The following is a 20,899-nucleotide window of genomic DNA, read 5'->3' as shown; positions in this document are numbered from 1 at the left end:
CTATGACTGATTTCTGTCTGTTTCTGGCTTATCACCAAGTGGTAGTTTGAGGAGAGAACTCCGTAGCTTTCTAAGACCAACATAAATTATTCTAGAGTCCATGCATTTTCATTTGCCCAGCTGCTGTCTGTATCTAACTATGTTTTTAAAACCAAATGATGGCCATTGAGGTAGCTCTATGGATAAAGGTGCTTGCAGTCAAACCTGAACATTTAAGTTCTATCCCTGGAATCCATATGATGAAAAGAAAGAACCAACTCTTGCAAGTTGTCCTCTGACCTCTGACATGTGTCCATGACACATGTGCTGTAACATAGAGGTACACATGTGTGTAAACACTCATGAACACTCTCTTACATAGAGTCAATAAGTATGAGGATTTATTTCTTCATTTGTAATACATGTGTGCGTTAAAATTTGCTATATTCCAAGATAGTATCCAAGGACATCATCTGAAAATTAGCCACCAAGCCACTGGTATGCTCAGTGCCAATTAATTAATTAATTAATTAATTAATTAATTAATTAATTTTTGAGACAGGTTTCTCTGTATAACAGAGCTCTGGCAGTCCTAGACTCACTTTGTAGACCAGGCTGGCCATGAACTCACAGAGATCTGCCTGCCTCTGCTTCCCAAGTGCCAGCTTCACTGCCCAGTAATTCGCTACTGTGGATAAACTAATGGTGTCCAGTGCAGGTTGGAAACTCATGATGAGTATCCCAGTTTCAGCACAGAACAGGCTAATGATAATGATGCCTAGGGTAGGGTGAGAATGAAGTGTGAGATTTCCAGGTTTACATTATTTTTTTTCTTTCTTCCTTTTCTTTCTCTTCTAGACACAGAACTGCACAGGGAATATAAGTAACTATAAATTAGAATGTAAAAAAAAGAAATTGACCTAAAATTGATATTACAGAAAAAATTCCCATTATTGAGGACACTCACCCTTTTACTGCTTAGCTTTTGAAAACACTGCCTGATGTCTACAGAACAACCTGCACCTGCTGACCTTCGGTCTAACTTAAGGAAATTCTGAAAGATGTTCTTGGAAGCACAGTTGTTGTTTTTTTTTCTTTGAGTAAAGGTTACTAGTGCTATGCAGGAAATAACCAGAGCCAATCTAATCTTTAAAAATGGGCAAATGGTGACTCTAAAGGACAGCTATATAGTCTTTGAGCCTATTTTCATGTGGGTCCATGTGCATGTCCTTGGTATGCTTATGTTTCTATATTACTTGCTGATACTTGTAGTAGTTAAAATCAATTGTCATCTTGGCTGACGTCTTGGGCTGCCTTTGCATGCTGGGTGCAGCTTTCTTTGGCAGGCACTTTGTACATTACTGGCACTCCTCCCTGCAGTCACCGCTGCAGCATTCACTTGACGCCCATCACAACACCCTGCAACACTCATGCAGAGACTATCTGGAGGAACTTCAGCTCTGCAACTCACTGGCTGATCTTCTAGAGTTTTTGAGATCTTCCTGAAATGGTCATGACTGTGTAACTCTTGTAGTCTGCCACAGCCATAAAGCTAGTAGGTGTAGACACACCAAAGTGTGCTGCTTGCAACAAAGCCATTCCTGGCTCCATTTAGTTTATGGCTATTGCTGAATATAATAAATAAAATCCCAAGGGCCCACTGGGGTTCCCTGGATCTCTATTTTGAAATGAGTCTACAGGAGAACGTCTTGGAAATATCTGTGTTTTTCAATTTAGCACCTTGTGGGGTGTTTGCTGTTGCTTTGCTGATTTCTGGGGAGCTCTTGCAGCATCTTTCCTATTGTCCTGAAGTGTCAAGTTGACCTAAGACTAGCCAGCAAAATTGCTAAGGCTTTAGTAAGTGCAACCCCCTACTCACATCTTTATGCATTTTGGGGCAGGGACTAAACTGCTGGTCTTTCTAATATCACTGTGAATGTGGCTGAAAGCAGCCAGTAATTCCTTTGCTTTGATGTCCTAAATTCTCTGTAAGGTATGTGGCATGGACATGGATTCAAGAATTTGTCAACCTTCATTCGAAAAACTTCCTTTTGCAGTAGATGATGATTAACATAGAAACCCACAATTGGTCAAGATGCAGAGAATAAGAGATGGAGTAATGTTGACTCCTAAATGAGACATTTATATCACATCTCCTCCTCTGAAGGCTCAAGAATCATTGCAGAAGAGAGGGGAGGGAAGATGATAAGGGCCAGAGGTGGTGGATGAGCATTAGAAAACAGGACTTTCAGGGCATAGCACGGGAGTTGCACATATAAGTTCACAGCAGTAGGACAGCATGCACAGAGCCTGCACAAACTCAAGCCAGACAAAATTCCAACGTGAAGAGGGGAAGTTGGCATGAAGTCCCACCACAGCTAAGGAACTCTGGGCAATTAATAGTTTCTGGGAGAGAGAGAGTCAGGTGTCTTTAAGGGCAATCCGTAGGTAGAACACCCTCTACCCACATGTCATTCTGGAACCCAGGTCCTGTTTCTTCCCCTCGTGGTGTCTAGGCACTAATACATACAGATGCTGAACTCAAAGGAAGAAAGCTTAGTGAGGCAGGTGGGTTAGATACAGCTCTTCCAGTGACTCAGCTCTTCTTTATTGGGGGTGAATAAGGGCTATGCAAACCTTGGGGACATGAGTAGGGGTTTTCATGTGAGTGGACATCATTGCCTGGGGCTGACGTGCTGGAATGATTCATTGGTGTGGAGAGGAATTCCATGTGCGAGCTGGGCACATCCTTATGAGGAAACCTGAAACCTGGTCACCAGAACACATGACCCCCTCAAGGGTGGCTGAGATGGGGGTCACAAGACTATGTGCACTGGGACATACAGACCAAGAACAGGGAGGAAACAATCTCTACTCTTGCTGGTCTCAAGATGAGATTTTCAGGGTTTGGACAGGTCTGGACCTCACTCTTGCTTCAGGCTTATTTACAGGTTTCAGGGTTTAAGGGCCCCCCACCCACACATCCAAGAGTATATGGGCAGCACAAACTGAACTTAATGGGTTTGAGGGGAGGTGAAGAGGGCAGAGTTGAGTAGGTTGAGAAGGGAAACAGATATAGGAAGAGCTGGGGAGAGGTGAATATGATCAAAATATATTGTACATTATCAAAAAACTACTCAAAAATGAAAAACAATAGAGAAAAAAATATCTCTGGCAGGCAAACCAGTTCGCTGCCTTTAAGCTTAGCCATTCATACATAGCTCCGGTGTGGGTAAACATTGCTCCATGCTGTCACTAAAAGAGCCTTTTCTTCAGTCCCACAAACAATCCTTGTTTCCATCTGAAATGTTGCCCGCATGGCTTTCGCTATTCACAATGTTATCAGCAATCTGCTCTTCAAAGTTGCCACAACTGTCCCACTTTAAGGTCCTCTTAACAGTGATTTTATTGATTTGTTAAGATTTATTTTATTTTTAATCTTGTATATGTGTGTATCTCTGTGTATATTCTCGCGCGCGCGCGCGCACGCGCGCGCGTGTGTGTGTGTGTAGGCCAAAAGCCTACATCAGATCCCCTGCAGATGGAATTAAAAGTGGCTGTGGGCTGCTTGAGCTAGGTATTTGGGAAATAACCTCAGATCCTTCAGAAGAGCAGTATATGCTATTAAACATGGAACCATCTACCCAATCTTCTTAATAACACTTTAGGATTTTTCTAGCTTGGTCATCCAGAGCCCTTCATACTCTTCTTATAAATCAATCCCGAAGGCCCCTTACATCTCTAAGTGAATGATAATGGCCCTGTTGTTTGGTACCAAGTTTTTATATTCCTCGGCCAGTCAATTAACTGGTCAAGAGAAAAGGTTTGTATAGCACATGTGTGCAAGTATCCAGCCTTAAATGGGTATCCTGAAGCCTTGGGACTGTGGTGATGGCGCCAGATGACAATGGAGGGGGGCGGGAGCATGTGTGGAGTAAACTGCTCATATCAGGGGACAGAAGGCAGAGAGGGGCTTGGGAGAATGGGCCAGGGTTTCATAGCTCCCTTCCAGGGTGTGATGGCTAATTTTGGTTGCCAACTTGGCTGAATGTGGAATCAACTAAAACCCACGCAGCTAGGCACACCTGTGAGAGATGTCTTGAGTGGAATATTTGAGGAGGGGAGAAATACTCTAACTCTTGGCCACACCATCTGGTGGCAGTCCCCACAAAAGGACATGGGAGAAGCTTTTCCTTTTTGCCTGCCTCCCCTTACTCTCCATAGCAAGTTCACTTATTCTGCTGCTGAGGCATTTCTTCAGTGTAGACTGAAGACCAGCAGCCCTTCAGGAATCCTCCAGGCCTCCAGCACCTGGTTGGGACTGCTAAGACAGCCATTGTTGGATTACCTAGACCACGGTCTGTAAGCCACTCTAATAAGCCCTCAAATATACACATAGGTGATGTCTGCAGTGACCTATGAACCTCTAATTATGCCACCTCCTAAAGGCTGCAGCACCTCCTAGAACCACCTTGGGGACCAAGGCCTTAACACATGGGCCTTGGGGGATGCTACCCATATTCAAACTGTAACTTTATTTTCCTGTTTCTCTAGAACAATTGTGCTAGATAGCTTTTTTTAAAAAAAATACTATCTAATGACTCACCTCTCTGGTGTTTAAGCCCCTGTATAATATCTGTCTTGTGTTCATGTGCACATGTGTGTGTGTGCATGCAGGTGTGTATGGGGTCAAGGATCAAGTTCAGATGTCATTTTTCTATAATCATCCACCGTGTTTGTGGATAGGGTCTCTCACTAACCTGAGACTCAGTTATTAGGCTACGCTTGCTAGACAGAAAAATCCCAGGGTTCTTCCTGTGGCCATTTCCCTGGAGATAGATTACAATTATGTAACAATATGTTTAGCTTTTTATGTAGGTGTTGGGGATTGAAAAAACTCACAGGCCACCTACCCTTGAGTATGCAGCATGGAGTCAGCAGGAACAAGAGAAATCCTTCCTCAAACGAGGGTGGAAGGGGAGCACTGACTCCTCAAGGTTGTCTTCTGACCTCTGCATGCACACACTTGCACACACATTTATACATACACACACATACTGCATACACACTGTATGCACACATGTGCCCTTATTTCACCATTTATTCTTGTTTCTTTTAAGTTTCATATGGAAACTGTTTTCTCTTCTTGATACCAAGATGCCAGGTCAAAGGGTACACACTTCAATGACTGTGGTTATGAGGGAAATAGCACAACTTAGCTACCCCAGGAAGTCAGTAAGAGCTGTGCTTCTTCTAAGCCAGAGGAACAGTGGCTGGTCACATTTCCCAGTTGGTTATGAAATGTTTATTTTTTTAATGTGAAATCCAGTCAAGCAAAGGTGATTACAGTAGTCAGATTTCGAATCACTGGGACACAATAATTTACAGAATCAGCTGAGAGTGTGAATTCTTAACTTTGGTTTGCTGTTTCAGAGGTGTCAGTCCATCTTGGTGAGGAGGAAGTGGTCTGGAAGCAGAGAAAAGGAAGTCAGGGTGAGGCTTCCGTCACCAGTGTCTCCCCAAAATCCTTAAATTCTGCATCCATCAGTGGATGATGCCATTATTAAGTCAGACCCCTCAAGATTTGATAGAAATGCCCTCACAATTATGCAATGCTCTATGCCTCGATAACCTCTTAGGTGGTTTTTTTTCTTCTTAATTTGTGTGTTTGTGTGTGTGTGTGTGTGTGTGTGTGTGTGTCTGGGTGTGTGTCTGTGCGCTGTAGGTGCCCCCAGTGCCTGCACAGGCCAGAAAAATAGCAGCAGATTTCCTGAAACCGGAGTTACGTGTTTGTGAGCTGCCATGTGGGTCTGGGGAAAGAACCCAGGTCCTCTGGAAGAGCAATCAGTGCTTTTACCCACTGAGCCATCTCTCTGGCCCCCTGTTATTTGTTAATCCAATAGATTAACCAAGGTTAAGCATGCTAGGAATGTTAGATGAGAAAATGACACGATGTGCTTAGAAACTGAACTGGCTTTCATTTCAATTGGCATTCTAGCGTTGGACAGCCCTTTCTTCCATAAACCGAGGGAAGGCTCCTCTGGGTGTGGGGTTAACATCTTGTTTACAGAATGAATCAGAAAGGAAATCACCAGGTTGCTTTTCTTTTTAGATTGAAACGTAATACCCACATCTACATTTCCAGCAATCGCCCAGATGTTGTAGGAGATGGGAGATGGGACTTTGGGAACCACAATAGTTGAAGCCCCAGGGGAAAGTTAAAGTACCAGATCCCTCCCCTGCAAAAAAGTGAAACCTAAAACTTTCATCCTGAAGCACACCTCTAGAACCCACATATTCCTATCTAACCCTGCACGGGTTTGCTCTAGCTTAGCGTGGTGACTGGTTCTAATGACAGCTTGCCACAAACTATCATCATCTGGGTAGGGAGCCTCATTGCCCTGATTGTTTAACTGATCTCAAAGAAGCTACCTTAAGTGTGAGCAGCATTTCTGGTAATAGATGCCGACTTAAAAGGTGTGTGTGTCACACACCTGTAATCCCAGCACTCAGGGAGGCAGAGGCAGGCGGATCTCTGTGAGTTCAAGGCTAGCCTGGTCTACAAAGCAAGTCCGGGACAGCCACGGCTACACAGAGAAACCCTGTCTCAAAAAAGGGGGAGGGGGCAGGGAAGAAGGAAGATTATTTCCCTTTTGCCTGGTTGGCCTTCCATCTTCTCCTGGCCTCTGACATTGCTGTTGTAGAGTCTTTTGTTCATACCCAAACCAGTATTTCCAACCTTCCAATGTTGACTAAGGACCAGTTCCTCTCCAGGAACCTCCCAGGTTTTTTGTGATAGACTGCTGAGGTACCCAGCCTGGTGGACAGACTTTGTACCAGGCAGTTCATTTTTCCAATGTGAGACAGCCACTGTAGGATTGCTCGGGCTGGTCCGGTAGCCAGCCTCAAGGATGGAACAACTACTTGGGTCTTAGCCCCTCAGGTGTGAGACAACTGCTATTACTTTACTATAAGCTGGTTGCATGAGTTCTTGATGTATGTGTTCATCTTATCCGTTCTGTTCCTCTAGAGAACCCTGACAAGCACTTGTTAAGCGAAATTTATACAGTCATTATTCTGAACTAGGCTCTTGCCTTAGAGCTCTAGGGGATCAGACAGAGCCAGAATAGTCTCTCATGCGCAATACCACTTAACCATGGCTTCTGAAATACCCTGCCCGTTCCATCAAAAAGCACAGACAAAACAAAAAACCCAGCAACCGATCAGAAGGGCCCTGTTACCACAAACAAAACAGGCAAATCCTCTGAATTGCCCTTCCTTCTTAGGTTCCTTTCCTTTTTGCTGGTACAGCCAATCTCTAGCGCTCACCTTCGCGAGCTCTTGAGCTCTTGTGTTTTATAAAGAATGCGTTGCACTCTGGAGTCCTGAGTCATAATTAGCCAACTTGATCTTTTAAGTGCATTTGCTTTTTCCTATCTATATTTTCGTCTTGTCAGTATTTAAACACCTACGTAAACAGGTTCGGCCAGATCATAACTTTCTTTCTCTTTTTTTTTTTTGCCGTTAATAACTGCTTTTTTTCACTTACTACGCTACACATATTTTTCAATTTACATATTCTAATGCTGCATAAGAGAACTTTCCCCGGAAAGGTCGGAAAAAAACAAAACAAAACACGGAAAATCGATGACTGTTTGATCCATCTGAATGTGACAAACGACTCTGCCCTTAACGTCATAGGAAACGTCACTGATCTTCCTTCACGCTGAGGGTTATTTTACACTCACGCCAGGTTGTTTGCATGAATCTCGTCAACTTGAAAGTGGGCGGGAGAGCATCCAGCTCCTAAGCACCCTCCAGACGCGCCGCCCCAGCGCCTGGTTTGCCGGGGCCGAGAGGACAGGGGGCGGGGCCCGCGCCCGGCGACCACGTGACCACCGAGGCTGCGCCGGTCCCGGTCGCGCGATCCGCCGTCACATCAGCTTATGGCGCCGGCCGCTGATTGGCGGGCCGCCTGCACGGGGGCGGGGCTCTGCCGAGCAGGCGGTGTCTGGGGCTCTCCGTCTCCAGCCTCCCGTAGGCGATATAGCGGCGGCGAACCGGGCAGCTCCGGCCCTGCAGGTAGGTTCCGTGCGCCGGCCTCTGGGCAGCCGCGAGTGGAAGGACCTGCGAGCGACCGCGAGGGATCTCCCAGGTTCCGGGCATTCCCCAGGTGTACGGCATCCTCGGCGCAGGTGTGTCCGTCCCCGCCAAAAGCGCAGATGGCACGGGGTGGTGGCCCGTGGACACCTTGGGCCCAGGGGCCTGCGATGAAGACAGGGCTGTGGCAGGACAGGGAAGGACACCGGCCCGGGAGAGCGGGCTTCTCACCGGTGTTGGGGGTTACCTGTTGGGGATCCCACATCCAGGGGGAGAGGGAAAGCGCTGGTGCTTTGCTTGGCGACAGGAGAAGTCCTGAAGTTGAGAACCAGTGTCTGACACAGTTCCCCGCGACCTGGGGAGGGGGGTGGGCCGGCGCTCCCTGCCTTTTTGAGGACTGCAAGCGGCAGCTTGCGTACTTGAACCATCTTTAGATAGTCGGGCATACTGGCATCCCTGCTTTATTGCCGAATCAATTTGAAGGTGGTACAAGTGAGAACATGGCCTCGGTGGAGAAGTTACTTGGTGGACACTTTGTGGGCTAGGTGGGTATGTATCATCATCGGTTTTGTTAAAGTGCTTGCCATTTGACCCTTGCTCTCTTACCGGCTTTTCGTATTCATTATGTAATGTATCAGTGTGGAGAACTCAGAATTCCTTAGCCGTATGTGTGACTCTAGAGGGGTAATGCTGGAGAAGAAACAGCCGCTGGGCTTTACGTCACGTCGACTCCTTACAGAGCAAAGTGATTTAAGTTATTCCTGCCTTCACTGTCCCGCATATTAAGGTTATACAAGTACATACATTATTAGATGAGAGAACTTAACCATTACATCCACAAATGTATAAAAGCCAGATGAGATGTGCAGGGAATCCAAGAGTTCAAGTTCCAAGCCACACAGCCAGTACCCTAAGGAAAGGGGTAGGGGGAGGTGGGCGGGGCTTAAAGTAATATGTAGGTTAAAAAAATGTATAGATAGATAGATACTAGCAATTGTTTCTGTGCTTTTTTCCAGTTAAGAAAAATATAATCGTTTAAAGGCATTTAAGTATGATAGTGTATTTACTTATTTGATGCTGGGGAAGGAACCGAGGCTTTGGACATACTAGGCCAGCGGAGCATCACTGAACCACAGCCAGGCTCATTTAATTGAGAATCATGTTTTAAAGAAAAAAAAATTTTTTTCTGCAAAGGCAGTATAAGATTTAATGTAAACTTCAGTTTCAAGCAATAATCTCTAATTAACTTAGAGTCCATGCGGCCTCTCTGACTTTGAGGGATTTATCCCTTAAAATGACATACAAAATCATATGAACGTGTGGGTGTTTATCACCACATTGTATTGGTTACCTGTTAAGTTGTTTATCGAATTATCAGTGGCCTATATGATGGAGAAATGAACACCTAATATTTAATGTGAATTTTTCTCTTCATGGTGAAATAAGAGAAAAACTTTTTGATTCATCCCAAAAAGCAAAGGGCTGAGCTTCTTATTAAATAAGCTCCTAGCTGGGGGTGGGTGCGAGCCTATGGTCCAGGCTCCTAGGAGAACTGTGGAGGAAGGATGGCTTGCGTAATGGAGATGGAGGGAGAAGAGGAGGGGTAGGAAAGATTTTTTTTTTTTAAATGAAGAAACTGAAAGATCCCAGGCAGAAGTGAGGAAAGGATAAAGCTACCACCCACTCACAGAAAAACTATAATTCATTACAAATTACATGAAGTTGTGCTTAATACCACTCAAGGTAAACATGAGTCAAAGTAAACATGCACCGAGGCGTCTTCTCTTTCCTATTGAGTTGAAGATACCCCGGGGATTGTGGAGAAATTGACATTGCCCTCCGTCGTTTGAGGATGTACAACCCAGTTCAGTACCTACAGGGAGCACTTGAGCAACCTGCACCAGATTACCACACACAGTCTCTCCTTGGAACTACTGTGCCTGGAAGAGTTTACATAGTACAGGAGCAATTGTCTCAGAGCCTGGAAGCCCTGAGAACCAAACAGTTGGTTTTGTTTTTCGCACAGCCTCAGCACCGGGACCCAGCTGATGACAGATCCTGACGCCGAGTGACTGACAGACGCACCCACTGCTTCTTGGGTCACATACCAGGTATTCCTGTCTGGATCACCAGTGTCTGCGTTGATCCTGAAACCAGACTATGTAAATGCAGGAATGGCAATGCGTATTAATAGGCTGGTGTGTGCTAAGAGCAGCATTAAGAAGGGAGGGGTTAGAAACAAAGAAAACGGGACAATGAAAAATACCTGGAAGTCTATTCCTAGACAAGATTTTTGGACATTCTTCTCCTTCCTATTAAAAAGAATGTTTACAGCGTTTTCTTTTCCTCCACTGTAACTGTAGGACAGCCTTTCTCACTAAGTTGTGTCATGCTTAGAAAAGCAAGTGTTTAGGTCCTGCATAGTTAACATAGGCCTGGCAATCATGATTTTCTGGAACAGCTCATCCATAAAGAGCTGTTCTCAGAATTACTGAGTAAAACGGTATTGGTAGATCAGCATTAATAAATGTATACTAGGGCTGGAGAGGTGCTTTGGCAGTTAGGAACGCTTGCGGAGGACCCGAGTTCAGTTCCCATCGTTCATATCAGGCAGCTCAGAACCACCTGTAACTCCAGCCCCAGGGGAGTCAATATCTAGCTCCTGCAGACACCAGCCTTCATGTGGCATATATTCAGACAAATAAGCATATAAAATAAAATAAAAATAAATGTTTGAAAAGTAATGTTTATTATGTGAGCAGACAGTGATAAGCCAGTGGATGATTGGAAGAGTTTCCTCTGTGTGTGTGTGTGTGTGTGTGTGTGTGTGTGTGTGTGTGTATGTGTGTGCACGTCAGAGGAGAACTTCAGTTATTGTTCCTGGGCGCCTTCCATCTTTTGTTTGAGATAGAGCCTTTCACTGGCCTAAAACTCTCTATGAGGCTTCACAGCACAGCTGAGCCAACTGCAGAAAGTTCCAGGGTCCTCTTATCTCTCCCTCTCATCTTGCCATCTGTGGGATTATTTAGATGCAAGCCACCATGCCCTGTTCCTCACCCAGGTTCTGGGGGTCCAGACTCAGGTCATTGTCTTCACAAGGCAAGCACTTTGTTGACTAAGCCTTCTACCCAGCCTAGCTGAAGGATTGTCCAACATTAAAAAGACAGTGATACTTAGCCGCATCAGGCCGTAAATAACCCAGGGGAGGCTACTCTTGAAGAAATGCTAAATGCTGATCATGTTGCTTCTGGTGGTATGCTTGGGAAAGTGCTAGAAGGCCATTAAGTGTGAGTGAGGATAGCATGGCAGCATGGATGGCTAAAGACATTTGTGGCAATAGCTAGTGCTTAAGCCAAAACGTAGGATGATAAACAAAGGGGAAGAAATCCTGTCAAAGGTATCTTGTACCATGTTGCTCCGTCGCTTGGGAATCCTGACTGTGCTGTGTGACCAGTGTCTAATTTCAACACTGTTTATACTATGAAGAGGTCAGACTAGGAACGATACATCTCCATACCCTCTTCTGCTGCCAAAGATGTAGCTGACAGCCACACACATGCTACCTAAGATTGTTCTTAGTCTGGAAACCGCAGACAGCTTTTCTGAAACGTAGAGATGAGAGGAGTGAATTGCCACACGCTTGTCCTGCAGGGGCCGCGATGGACCTCGTTCTCAGCGCTGCAGATTACTACTTCTTCACCCCGTACGTCTACCCAGCCACATGGCCTGAGGACAACATCATCCGGCAAACTATTAGTCTCCTGATAGTCACCAACCTGGGGGCTTATATTCTCTATTTCTTCTGTGCAACCCTCAGCTATTATTTAGTCTATGATCATTCGTTAATGAAGCATCCGCAGTTTTTAAAGGTAAGAGGTTTTTCTAGCTTCTGTTATCATACAAATAACTATTTGTGAGGTTTTTAGTTAATTAGGGTGGTTTTATGTAAGTAAAGCTTTTTGAAAACAAGTCCCTGAAAGTGTTGGGTATTTTTATAAGGGGTTAATCACTCTTTCTTTCTTGTATTCTAAATAATAAGTGGATCTCATTGTTTTCTGATAGCCTGGAATCTTTCGTCACCAGGTACATAGATGAGAATGACTTTGCTAATATTGATGAATAAATGTATGTATGTAATCATTATGCTTATGTGAATATTTTACTCTCTGGCTTTTGCAAGCTGAAAGGTGCTTTTACCATCTCTGTTTTTCTCTGGCTGGGCTGGGGATTTAAGTTCAACAGTTAAGGCTGTTTCATAATCAGGTTGGAACAATTTTCTGTGATCATTAGTCAGATAGTCCATGAACTGAAAGGAGCTGGGGAGGGAAACTCAGTTAAATATTATTCCATAAGTAGAAGCTCATACAGATTTGGTGAAGAGAAAAGAATTCAGAAGTCACGGTACTTGCCACCTTTGGTTGGCATCAAGGAATGCTTTTCTTACACTTTCCCATGCAATAAAATTTTCACACGAAAAGTTTGGGAGTAAGACTTTTAGTATAAAAGAGAATTCAGTGGACCTGAAGGGTGGACTCAGCAGCTAAGAGTGCATATTGCTTCTGCAGAGGACCCAAGCTCCGCACATAGCACCCATGTTGACAGCTCACAGTTGCCTGAAACACCAGCTCCCTGGGATCTTCTGGCCTCTGCAGACATCGCACTCACATGCAGATATCTCCACATAAACACACACATGTACACACAGTTAAAAATAAAATGTAAAGTAAAATCAGAGGAAAAGAGAGAAAATTTGAGAGGTAGGAACATAGTTCAGTGATATTCTTGACTGACATGAGCCTGGGCCTAGGCGCAGACGAGACTATTTAAAAGTCCATCCCCAATCAACTTCATGACAGCTTTGTTGAACAGATTTTATGGCTTTTAAATAATTGGACCTCTCATCTTCAGAATCAGGTCTCTCGAGAGATCATGTACACTGTCAAGTCTTTGCCATGGATCAGTATCCCCACCATTTCATTGTTCCTGCTGGAGTTGAGGGGCTACAGCAAACTCTACGATGACATAGGAGACTTTCCAAACGGTGAGTGGATACCGGGAGGGTCTAAATACAAGGTAGTGTGGCCTTTCTCTCTGCCCATCTCTCCCCCTTTTTGTCTGTTGTTTGTTATTTATTCTTGTGTGTGCGTGTGTGCATGTGTTCATGTGTGCGTTCATTCATGTGCATATGTATGTTCATGGGCACAGTAGGCCAGAGGGTTACCTCAAATGTCACCTTCAGGATTACTCTTTACCTCCTGTTGATTTGTTTTGTTTATTCTGAGACAGGGCCTTAGTATGTAGCCCTGGCTGGCCTGGAACTCACTTAAGTAGGTCAGACTGGCCCCAAACACACAGAGATCCATCCACCTCTGCCTCCCAAGTGCTGGGACTAAAGGCATATGCTCCTGGCCAAGTCTAGACGGGGTTTCTCATGGGCCTGGATTTTACACTTAATCCAGACTGGCTGGCCAGGTAGCCCCAGTTTGTCTTTACCTCACCAGTGTTGAAATTCCAAATCCATATTACCACACCTGCCATTTCTGTGTGGTTCCTAAAGATCAAACTCAGGTCCTCAGTGCTGCACTGGCTGAGCTGTCTCCCCAGCTAGCCTGCCTGCCCTCCTCCCTTCTCCTCACCTTTCCTTTGTTTTCTGCTTTCCTTCCTTCCCTCCTCTCTGCCCCCTCCTTTATCTTTCAATTTTTCCTTCTTGACAGGGTCTTGCTAGGTAGCCATGGCTGGCTTTAAATTTGCATAGTGTGCCTCCACTGTGTTTACTATGTTTAAACGCCAAACCTGCCTGTTTCTTCTTTCTTTCAAACTGCCCAGTTGTCTCACTTCTGCTTTCTGCAGTTCGTGTCTTGCTACACACTTGCACTTTCTCAACTTCACTGTCATTTTCACAGTCAGTGTTGGATGACATTGTGTCTAAGGGAAATACTGACCTGGGATGGGCCCTTGTATTTATTTCCTATGATTGTTACTTCACACTGCTGGGAAAGTAATTCCAGTAGTATGTGCAAATCACAGTCTGCTGTCCTGCTGCCTAGAAACTACAAGTCATTTTTCGCCTGTCTATGTGTTGTCCTTTCTGTCTGTCTTGTTCTCCCTCCTCTCTGCCATATTCTCCCTCACGTCTGTCTGGTCCTCCCTCCTGTCTGTCTTGCCCTGTCTTTCATCTGTGCCTGCTGTTCCCTTGATTATATCACAGAAAGGCAATACTGCTCCTGGAGTTTACATTCTGATGGTTGTAATAAAAGTGCTCATTGTTTCATATCTGTAACTATTGTCGTGGACTATATCAGTTATAGTTCCTTGTGTCTCTGTCCAGAATTTAGAAATTGACCCCTACACCTGTACATTTAGAGCTTTAGTTTCGTTTTGTTTTCTTTTCTTTTAAAAGCAGTCTTGCTCTGACTTGACTCGTATGTAGTTCTGAAATTACTTCAAGACACATTCCTGGCACCCAGAACATAGGAAGGAATAATAGCATTCATTGAGGTTGACATGTGCCAGCAGGACTTCTCCGCTCGGCTTTGTGTCAGCCCAGTGCTTTTCCTCGACGGCTCTGCAGGGCAGGTCTTGTTGCTAGGCTGCTCTTAGAAAGGGGCACCTGGGGAACAGAGTGTGGAGAATCTGCCTATGTGCTCAGCAAATAGGTGGTAGGTCAGAGGCTTGAGCCCGGGCGTGCCTTATCAGAGCTCTGCTCTCGAAGTAGAAGGTGGTTAATTACAAGAGGCTTTGACAGTGAGTGAGAGAATGAACAAAATCAGGGAGAGGGCAGTGTGAGCCGGAGGTGAGATAGATGCCTCAGGCCTTGGGGGAGGTTGAGTACATCAGAGCCACTGGAGTAAAGTCCCAGGAGGATGAGGCTGGAAATGCCAGAAAGGGGCTGATTATGGGTCGAATGTCTAGAGTGACAGTATTTAGTGGAAAATTAGGCCTCAGACAAGGCGGTAGTGTACAATGATAGGATTTAGGAATGCTAATATGAAGGAAAACAGCGGAATGTCCTGTCTCATAGGCATTTTTGTAGTTTAATTAAGAAATACTTGTGCTGGAAAGATCTGCAGTCAAGAGGACCTGAGTTCAGTTCTCATCACCCACATCAGGTCGCTCACAACTGTCAGTAACTCTAGCCACAAGGGAACCAGAGCCTCTGCCCTTCACGTGCACATGCATACACATAATTAAAAATAATAAAGTTAACTGCTAGGATTGGTGGCACAAGCCTTTAATACTAGCACTCAGGAAGCAGAAGCAGGAGGATCTCTTGAGTTTGAGTCCACCCCTGTTCTACAGTGAATTCCAGGACAGCCAGGGCTACACAGAGAACCCATGTCTTGGAAAATAAAACAAAGTTGTTATTATGATGATGATGATTATTTAAATCATAAAATAAAAAAAATATTGCATGGGCAAATTTTATGGTTCTCTACAGCAGCCAAATTTCAATTAAAGATTACAAAATTAATGACAGGTAGAACATTTCAAGTTGTTAGGTGAGGAGTGAGGGACGTAAGCAGTTCTAGGTAGCAGAAGGAGACGAACCTACAATGTGTTGATCAGGTTGAGTTTTGGATGCCCTTTTGCATTTGTGTGGACATGTGGAAAGGGAACGCTGACTCTGCATGGTCTTTTCTGCATGGTCTTTTTTAGGCTGGATTCATCTCATTATGAGCGTGGTATCCTTCCTCTTTTTCACGGACATGCTGATCTACTGGATCCATAGGGGCCTGCACCACAGACTGGTCTACAAGGTAGAGTTATTTAAAGGGGATGGAAGGGGAGATGTCACACATTTCAGTGTTACAATACTGTACTTTACATTCTGGGAGTTTCTCTTGCCTGTATCAAAGGCCCGAAGGGATCTAGTCATCAATCATTTTAGGTCCTGTGTACATTTTATTTGTAGTGTGTGTGTGTGTGTGTGTGTGTGTGTGTGTGTGTGCGTGTGTGTGTGTATGTGTGTCTGGAGGGACTGTTTTATAATTTCAACACTGGGGGCAAAGAAGGAGTGACTTTGCCAGTTCCAGGTAGATCACGTCTGTACCAGGAAAGGAAGCTGAGTTTGCTGTCGCCTCAGGTGAAGCTCGTGGCTCTAACTATATCCCTTTCTTCCTCAGCGCATACATAAGCCTCATCATGTGTGGAAGATCCCCACTCCATTTGCAAGCCACGCTTTTCACCCTGTGGACGGCTTCCTTCAGAGTCTGCCCTACCACATATACCCCTTTGTCTTTCCACTGCACAAGGTGGTCTACTTAGGTTTATATGTCTTGGTTAATGTCTGGACAATTTCTATTCACGATGGTGATTTCCGTGTTCCCCAGATCCTAAGGCCGTTTATTAACGGGTCAGCTCACCACACGGACCACCACATGTTCTTTGACTATAACTACGGACAGTATTTCACACTGTGGGATAGAATTGGGGGCTCTTTTAAACACCCCTCCTCTTTTGAAGGGAAGGGACCGCATAGTTACGTGCGGAAGATGGCAGAAGACTCCAAGAGCCATGCAGAGAATGGCTGTAAAAGCAAGGAATTATGCAACGGAGAGTTTACAAAGAATAAATAGACTATTTCCCAGTTATTAGCCATTCTCAATAAGGAAATTATCTACACACAGTCAAGATACATAGCAAATAAGTGGTGTCATTTGAATGTCAGCATGGCGTGTCGTGCTGAGGAATGGTTCTGGTGGTAAACTGAGGGAAGATGCTGGGAGCACCGAGATTGTAATCTCATGACTAATATGTCAGACATTGGTCCAGGAACAACTTGTGTCTTTCCAGTGAGCAGCTCTGCAGCCTGTACAGCCCAACAACAACTTTAAAGATGATAGAAAATAAGCTACGGAAGAAGCTGGTCTGCGTCCTTTTGCCTTAATCCACTCATACTCGTTAAGGAAAAAAAGTACCCATTGTGCTTAACAAAACTGAGACTAGCCTGGAAATACTAATGTAAAGATGGCTCCTGTTCCAGGAGCGGCTGGCTCTGCAGTGGGAGTAGAGGACTTGCAGGGCTTTAATCAAATAGGAACATCAGCCTGAACAATCTAATACATGAGTGACTATGTATATGATTGTCTTAACGGCTGATGTAATAAGATTGTATTTTCTTCCTACACATAGGCACCTTACTTGGAGGCATTATCAGATTTTAATAATGAATAAATAAATGGTAATTTTTTTTGAATGTCAGCTCTTCCATGATTCAGTCTAGATAGGAGATTATTTAACTAAAGATCTTGATGAGTGTCATCATTTTTTATTTTCTATTTTTTGAGACAGGCTTTCTCTGCATAGTCCCGGCTGTCCTGGAACTCGCTATGTAGTCCAGGCTGGCTTCAAACTCGGAGATCTGCCTCACCCCGCTGGGATTGATGGGCCACCACTGCCCCACTTGATGTGGGCCATTTAAAACCACTGTTTAATAAGCCCAGAGACATGAATCTGGATAACGTTATCTCCCAAACTTGTGGCACGGAGGTGACACTTTTCTTTTTAAGAAAGCGGATACACTGTACTTTTGATATATGTCTAAGTTACAAAGTTAACTTTTTTGTGAAGGGAATAATTGCCAAGTACTTAAATCTACCTGAGATACGCTTTGAAACCTCATCCTCTATTTCTGTCTTCTCTTTCTACAGCCTCTGCAAAAAAAAAAAACAAAAACAAAAAACAAACAAACAAACAAAAAACCTCAAAAACACCTTCATGAAGAAAGGTGAGGGTTATAAGTATATTCTCAATGGTAGGAAATGTGTTCTTGTAAAGATATTCTATTGCCTATTTATACAAAAACCATTAAAAGTTAGTCACAACTGCTATTAGCCACTTAAGTGTTATAGAACAAAACATCCTTTGTATAAATTAGCGTCACTTTGAAGGCATAGAGGTGATGTGGGGCATTAAAAACTGAGAGCATCCTAGATGTTCAGAGTCAGGCTGTGCAGGATGAAAGTGTTACTGCAAGGATGCCTTTTACTCAGCAAATCCTTTCTCATTAAGTTGGCATTCTAAAGTGTTCTGAGGGAGTAGAAACGAGAAGTTAGGATCTAGACTTCCTTTTACCTGGAAATACAGTCCACCTGGGTTTTGAATACATAAGCATCACTAAGTCAAGGACTGATTGGGCTGTTGGATGAAACTGACATCCAGCTCTTAGCAGTGTGCTGTGGTTGCAAAATGGTCCTCAATACACACCACTTGATACTGCATCAAGAAAAGGCTAACCCCCCAAATGGGACATATCTCTCTCCCCTAGCCTCCAAGGATCAGAGAACATGAAGGAAGAGGAGGCAGAAAGATTTTGAGAGCAGCGGCCAGGGAAGAATGCCACAAGACTCTGGACATGAGGAGCCTTTGTGCTTGTAAACACACTGCCCCTGTGGACGCCTGTACACAATCCAATCAGTGAACATCCCAGGGCGGGTGGGGTGATGGATGGGTGGGGCCCTACCGGGTCCCACCTCCAGCTGAAGAGCTATGGACAGTTGATGGCTGCCAGGGAAGGGAGAGTCAGTTTGCAGTAGTGCAATCTCTTAAGTTGCTTTTGGGCCAGTGGGTGTCTCTGCACCCCAAAGGCGAGGGGCATCTCTACTTCGACTCTGGCTTATAAAGCAAAAGAATATATGAAATTGAAAGAGGGCATCTGAGAGAAGTTGGGTGAGGAAAATGTAGCGTGGGTATGATCAGAGGGCATCGTGTATATGTGCGAAATAAAGAAAACTTCAGAGGCACACCTGCGCTGCTAATCTTCAGCAACACCTCAGGAGTTGCTAAGAGCCTTGGGGTTAGGAAGTGTGAGTCACAGCAGGTGCCCTTTCCAGCTTTGCTTTCCCCATCTCAGAGAGAATGAGTCACTGTCTCCCAATAGGATCAGGCACGGAGAATGGTGGCTTCTGTTTTCTGGGTTCAGTGACGGTCATTCTTAGTCTTCTTGCTGGATCCCCAATAGGAGGATGGTGGAGGAGGCTATCTCCCCTTCACACTGGAGGGTAGAGACACTGAGATGAGTTACAGGAATATGTAAGTAAAATTGAAAAGATATTACTCACTGTGAATTATCCTTGAAGAGGTAAAGTAGCTAGGATTTTTGTTGCTGTAGCATTGCATGTCATAAACCAGTCCACAATAAAATTGAGAGACAAACTAGAAGCTTGTTTTTCCCAAAAATAGAATAAACTGCTTAAGAAGAACAGGAAGTGTGTGATAATAGGCATTACCACCAAGGCAGGGTTTGGTATAGGAAGAAAAAAAATTCATAAAAACTTGTCTTAATATATACTTGCTTCGTGAAAATACATTGAGGATAATTTAATTATTCAGGGGCCAGCATGTAGCTAATGGTAGAGTCCATGCTTTCCATGTTTGAGGCCTCAGATTCATCCCCAGCCTCACAAAAATATTTTCTTCCTATATCTCTAAAGTCAAATGGGAGGTTTTTATTAATTCTAAGTGTAGTAGAAAATAAAAATAAGTTGTATTCTGGGTTCTTTAACAGTGAACTCCTAAGTTGAGCCTATCAAATTCTCTTGAACTTGTAACCATTTGCCTTTTTATAATGAGAGTTTCTTAAATTTGGTAAGAGACTTACCATTTTGATTCAGTCCCCTGGTCAGACTTGTGTCCAGGTACCTGGACAGCATCCCATCACTCGGAGGTAACCACCTAAAAGTGGGATGGTATCAGAAGTTAGTCATTTGACTTGAAGCCATCTGTGCCCTCTCATGGAGCCAGCTATCTCATAGCTTTTGTTATTCTCCTCCACCATTTATGTCCATCTCCTTGAATATTGTAATTTTAGTCAGCCATTCATTGGATGAAAATTCAACATGCTGCTAAAGAAACAAATAGAAACTTGGTGTACATCCACCTATTAAGGCGGGCCCTGGGCCGATGGCTCTTGTCTATTCTGGCAGTATGCTTGCTTTCATAGAGTTAAATGTGCCTGCCCTAATTGTATAGTTCAGCCTTGACATACCAATGCCGCCATCACTGAAAGTCAGGACAGAACATTTTCTTCATCACAGCATGCATTGTCTCCCTCTGCAGTCGGTGCCCCCTGAATCACACACACCCCAAGTAACCACTGATCTAGTGTGTCCCTGGGGATTTATTTTGCCTGTTCTAGAATTACATTTAAGTTGAATCAGATGAGATATACTCCTGTATTGAGGGTTTTATTTTTTTTAAGCTTAACATGTTTTGACATGTGTGCTGTTGTATTTACCAATAGTTTGTTCTTTTTATTGGTGAGTAGTATTCCAATTATGATATACTTATGCTAAATAATATGCTATAATTGGCCAATCTGTATATCTGTTGATGGGTATTTGAGTTATTTCCAGCGTGACTATTTTTGAATAAAGCTACTGCAGACATTTATAAACAAATTGTGTGGACCTGTGTTTTCATTTCATTTTTTTGTTAGTGGTGGTTTGGTTTGGTTTTTTGGTTTCTCAAGAGAGGGTATCTCTTGTGTTGTTGTCCAGTTTTTATAAGAAACTGTCAGCCGGATTCTTGAGAACCTCGCTTTCCCTGCAGCCTCACTCACACTACTGACAGTCTTTATTCTCAAGGCATTACTGTGGATCAGTTTGCATTTTCCTGTGAGTAGTACAGTTAAACACTTTTTAAAAAACAAAAACAACAAAACCTGTTCATGCATTTTTTTTGTGTGTGTAATATTTGTTATTTTTTTTGGCCAGTTAAAAAAAACAAATTATTATTATTAGTAGTAGTAGTAATTACTATTACTATTAGTAGTAATTATTATTACTACTATTAGTAATAGTAGTAGTAATTGCCAGAGTCT

At 43.9% G+C, this 20,899-nt stretch overlaps 1 protein-coding gene across 4 annotated transcripts in view; it reads left to right on the top strand.

Annotated features, from left to right (window-relative positions):
- Sc5d (sterol-C5-desaturase) overlaps positions 1–20,477 on the top strand; it is a 28,670-nt gene extending 8,193 nt beyond the window's left edge. The window contains exons 1-7 of one of the 4 annotated variants that reach the window (XM_060372101.1): positions 8,027–8,174; positions 8,514–8,624; positions 10,106–10,190; positions 11,731–11,948; positions 12,988–13,120; positions 15,736–15,836; positions 16,203–20,477. In XM_060372101.1, the coding sequence (XP_060228084.1) occupies positions 11,739–11,948; positions 12,988–13,120; positions 15,736–15,836; positions 16,203–16,655 (897 nt within the window). In that variant the 5' untranslated portion in view covers positions 8,027–8,174; positions 8,514–8,624; positions 10,106–10,190; positions 11,731–11,738 and the 3' untranslated portion in view covers positions 16,656–20,477. Of the gene's footprint in view, positions 1–7,923; positions 8,175–8,513; positions 8,625–10,105; positions 10,191–11,730; positions 11,949–12,987; positions 13,121–15,735; positions 15,837–16,202 lie in introns of those variants that run through there. The other 3 variants (XM_021627704.2, XM_021627702.2, XM_060372088.1) reach the window with 3 other exon arrangements.
- Positions 20,478–20,899: the final 422 nt, after the last annotated feature.

Source organism: Meriones unguiculatus, chromosome 1, assembly GCF_030254825.1.
Source record: "Meriones unguiculatus strain TT.TT164.6M chromosome 1, Bangor_MerUng_6.1, whole genome shotgun sequence".
NCBI classification, from domain to species: Eukaryota; Metazoa; Chordata; class Mammalia; order Rodentia; family Muridae; genus Meriones; species Meriones unguiculatus.
The sequence above is the reverse complement of the archived record's forward strand: the minus strand, read 5'-3'. Positions and strand labels throughout refer to the sequence as shown.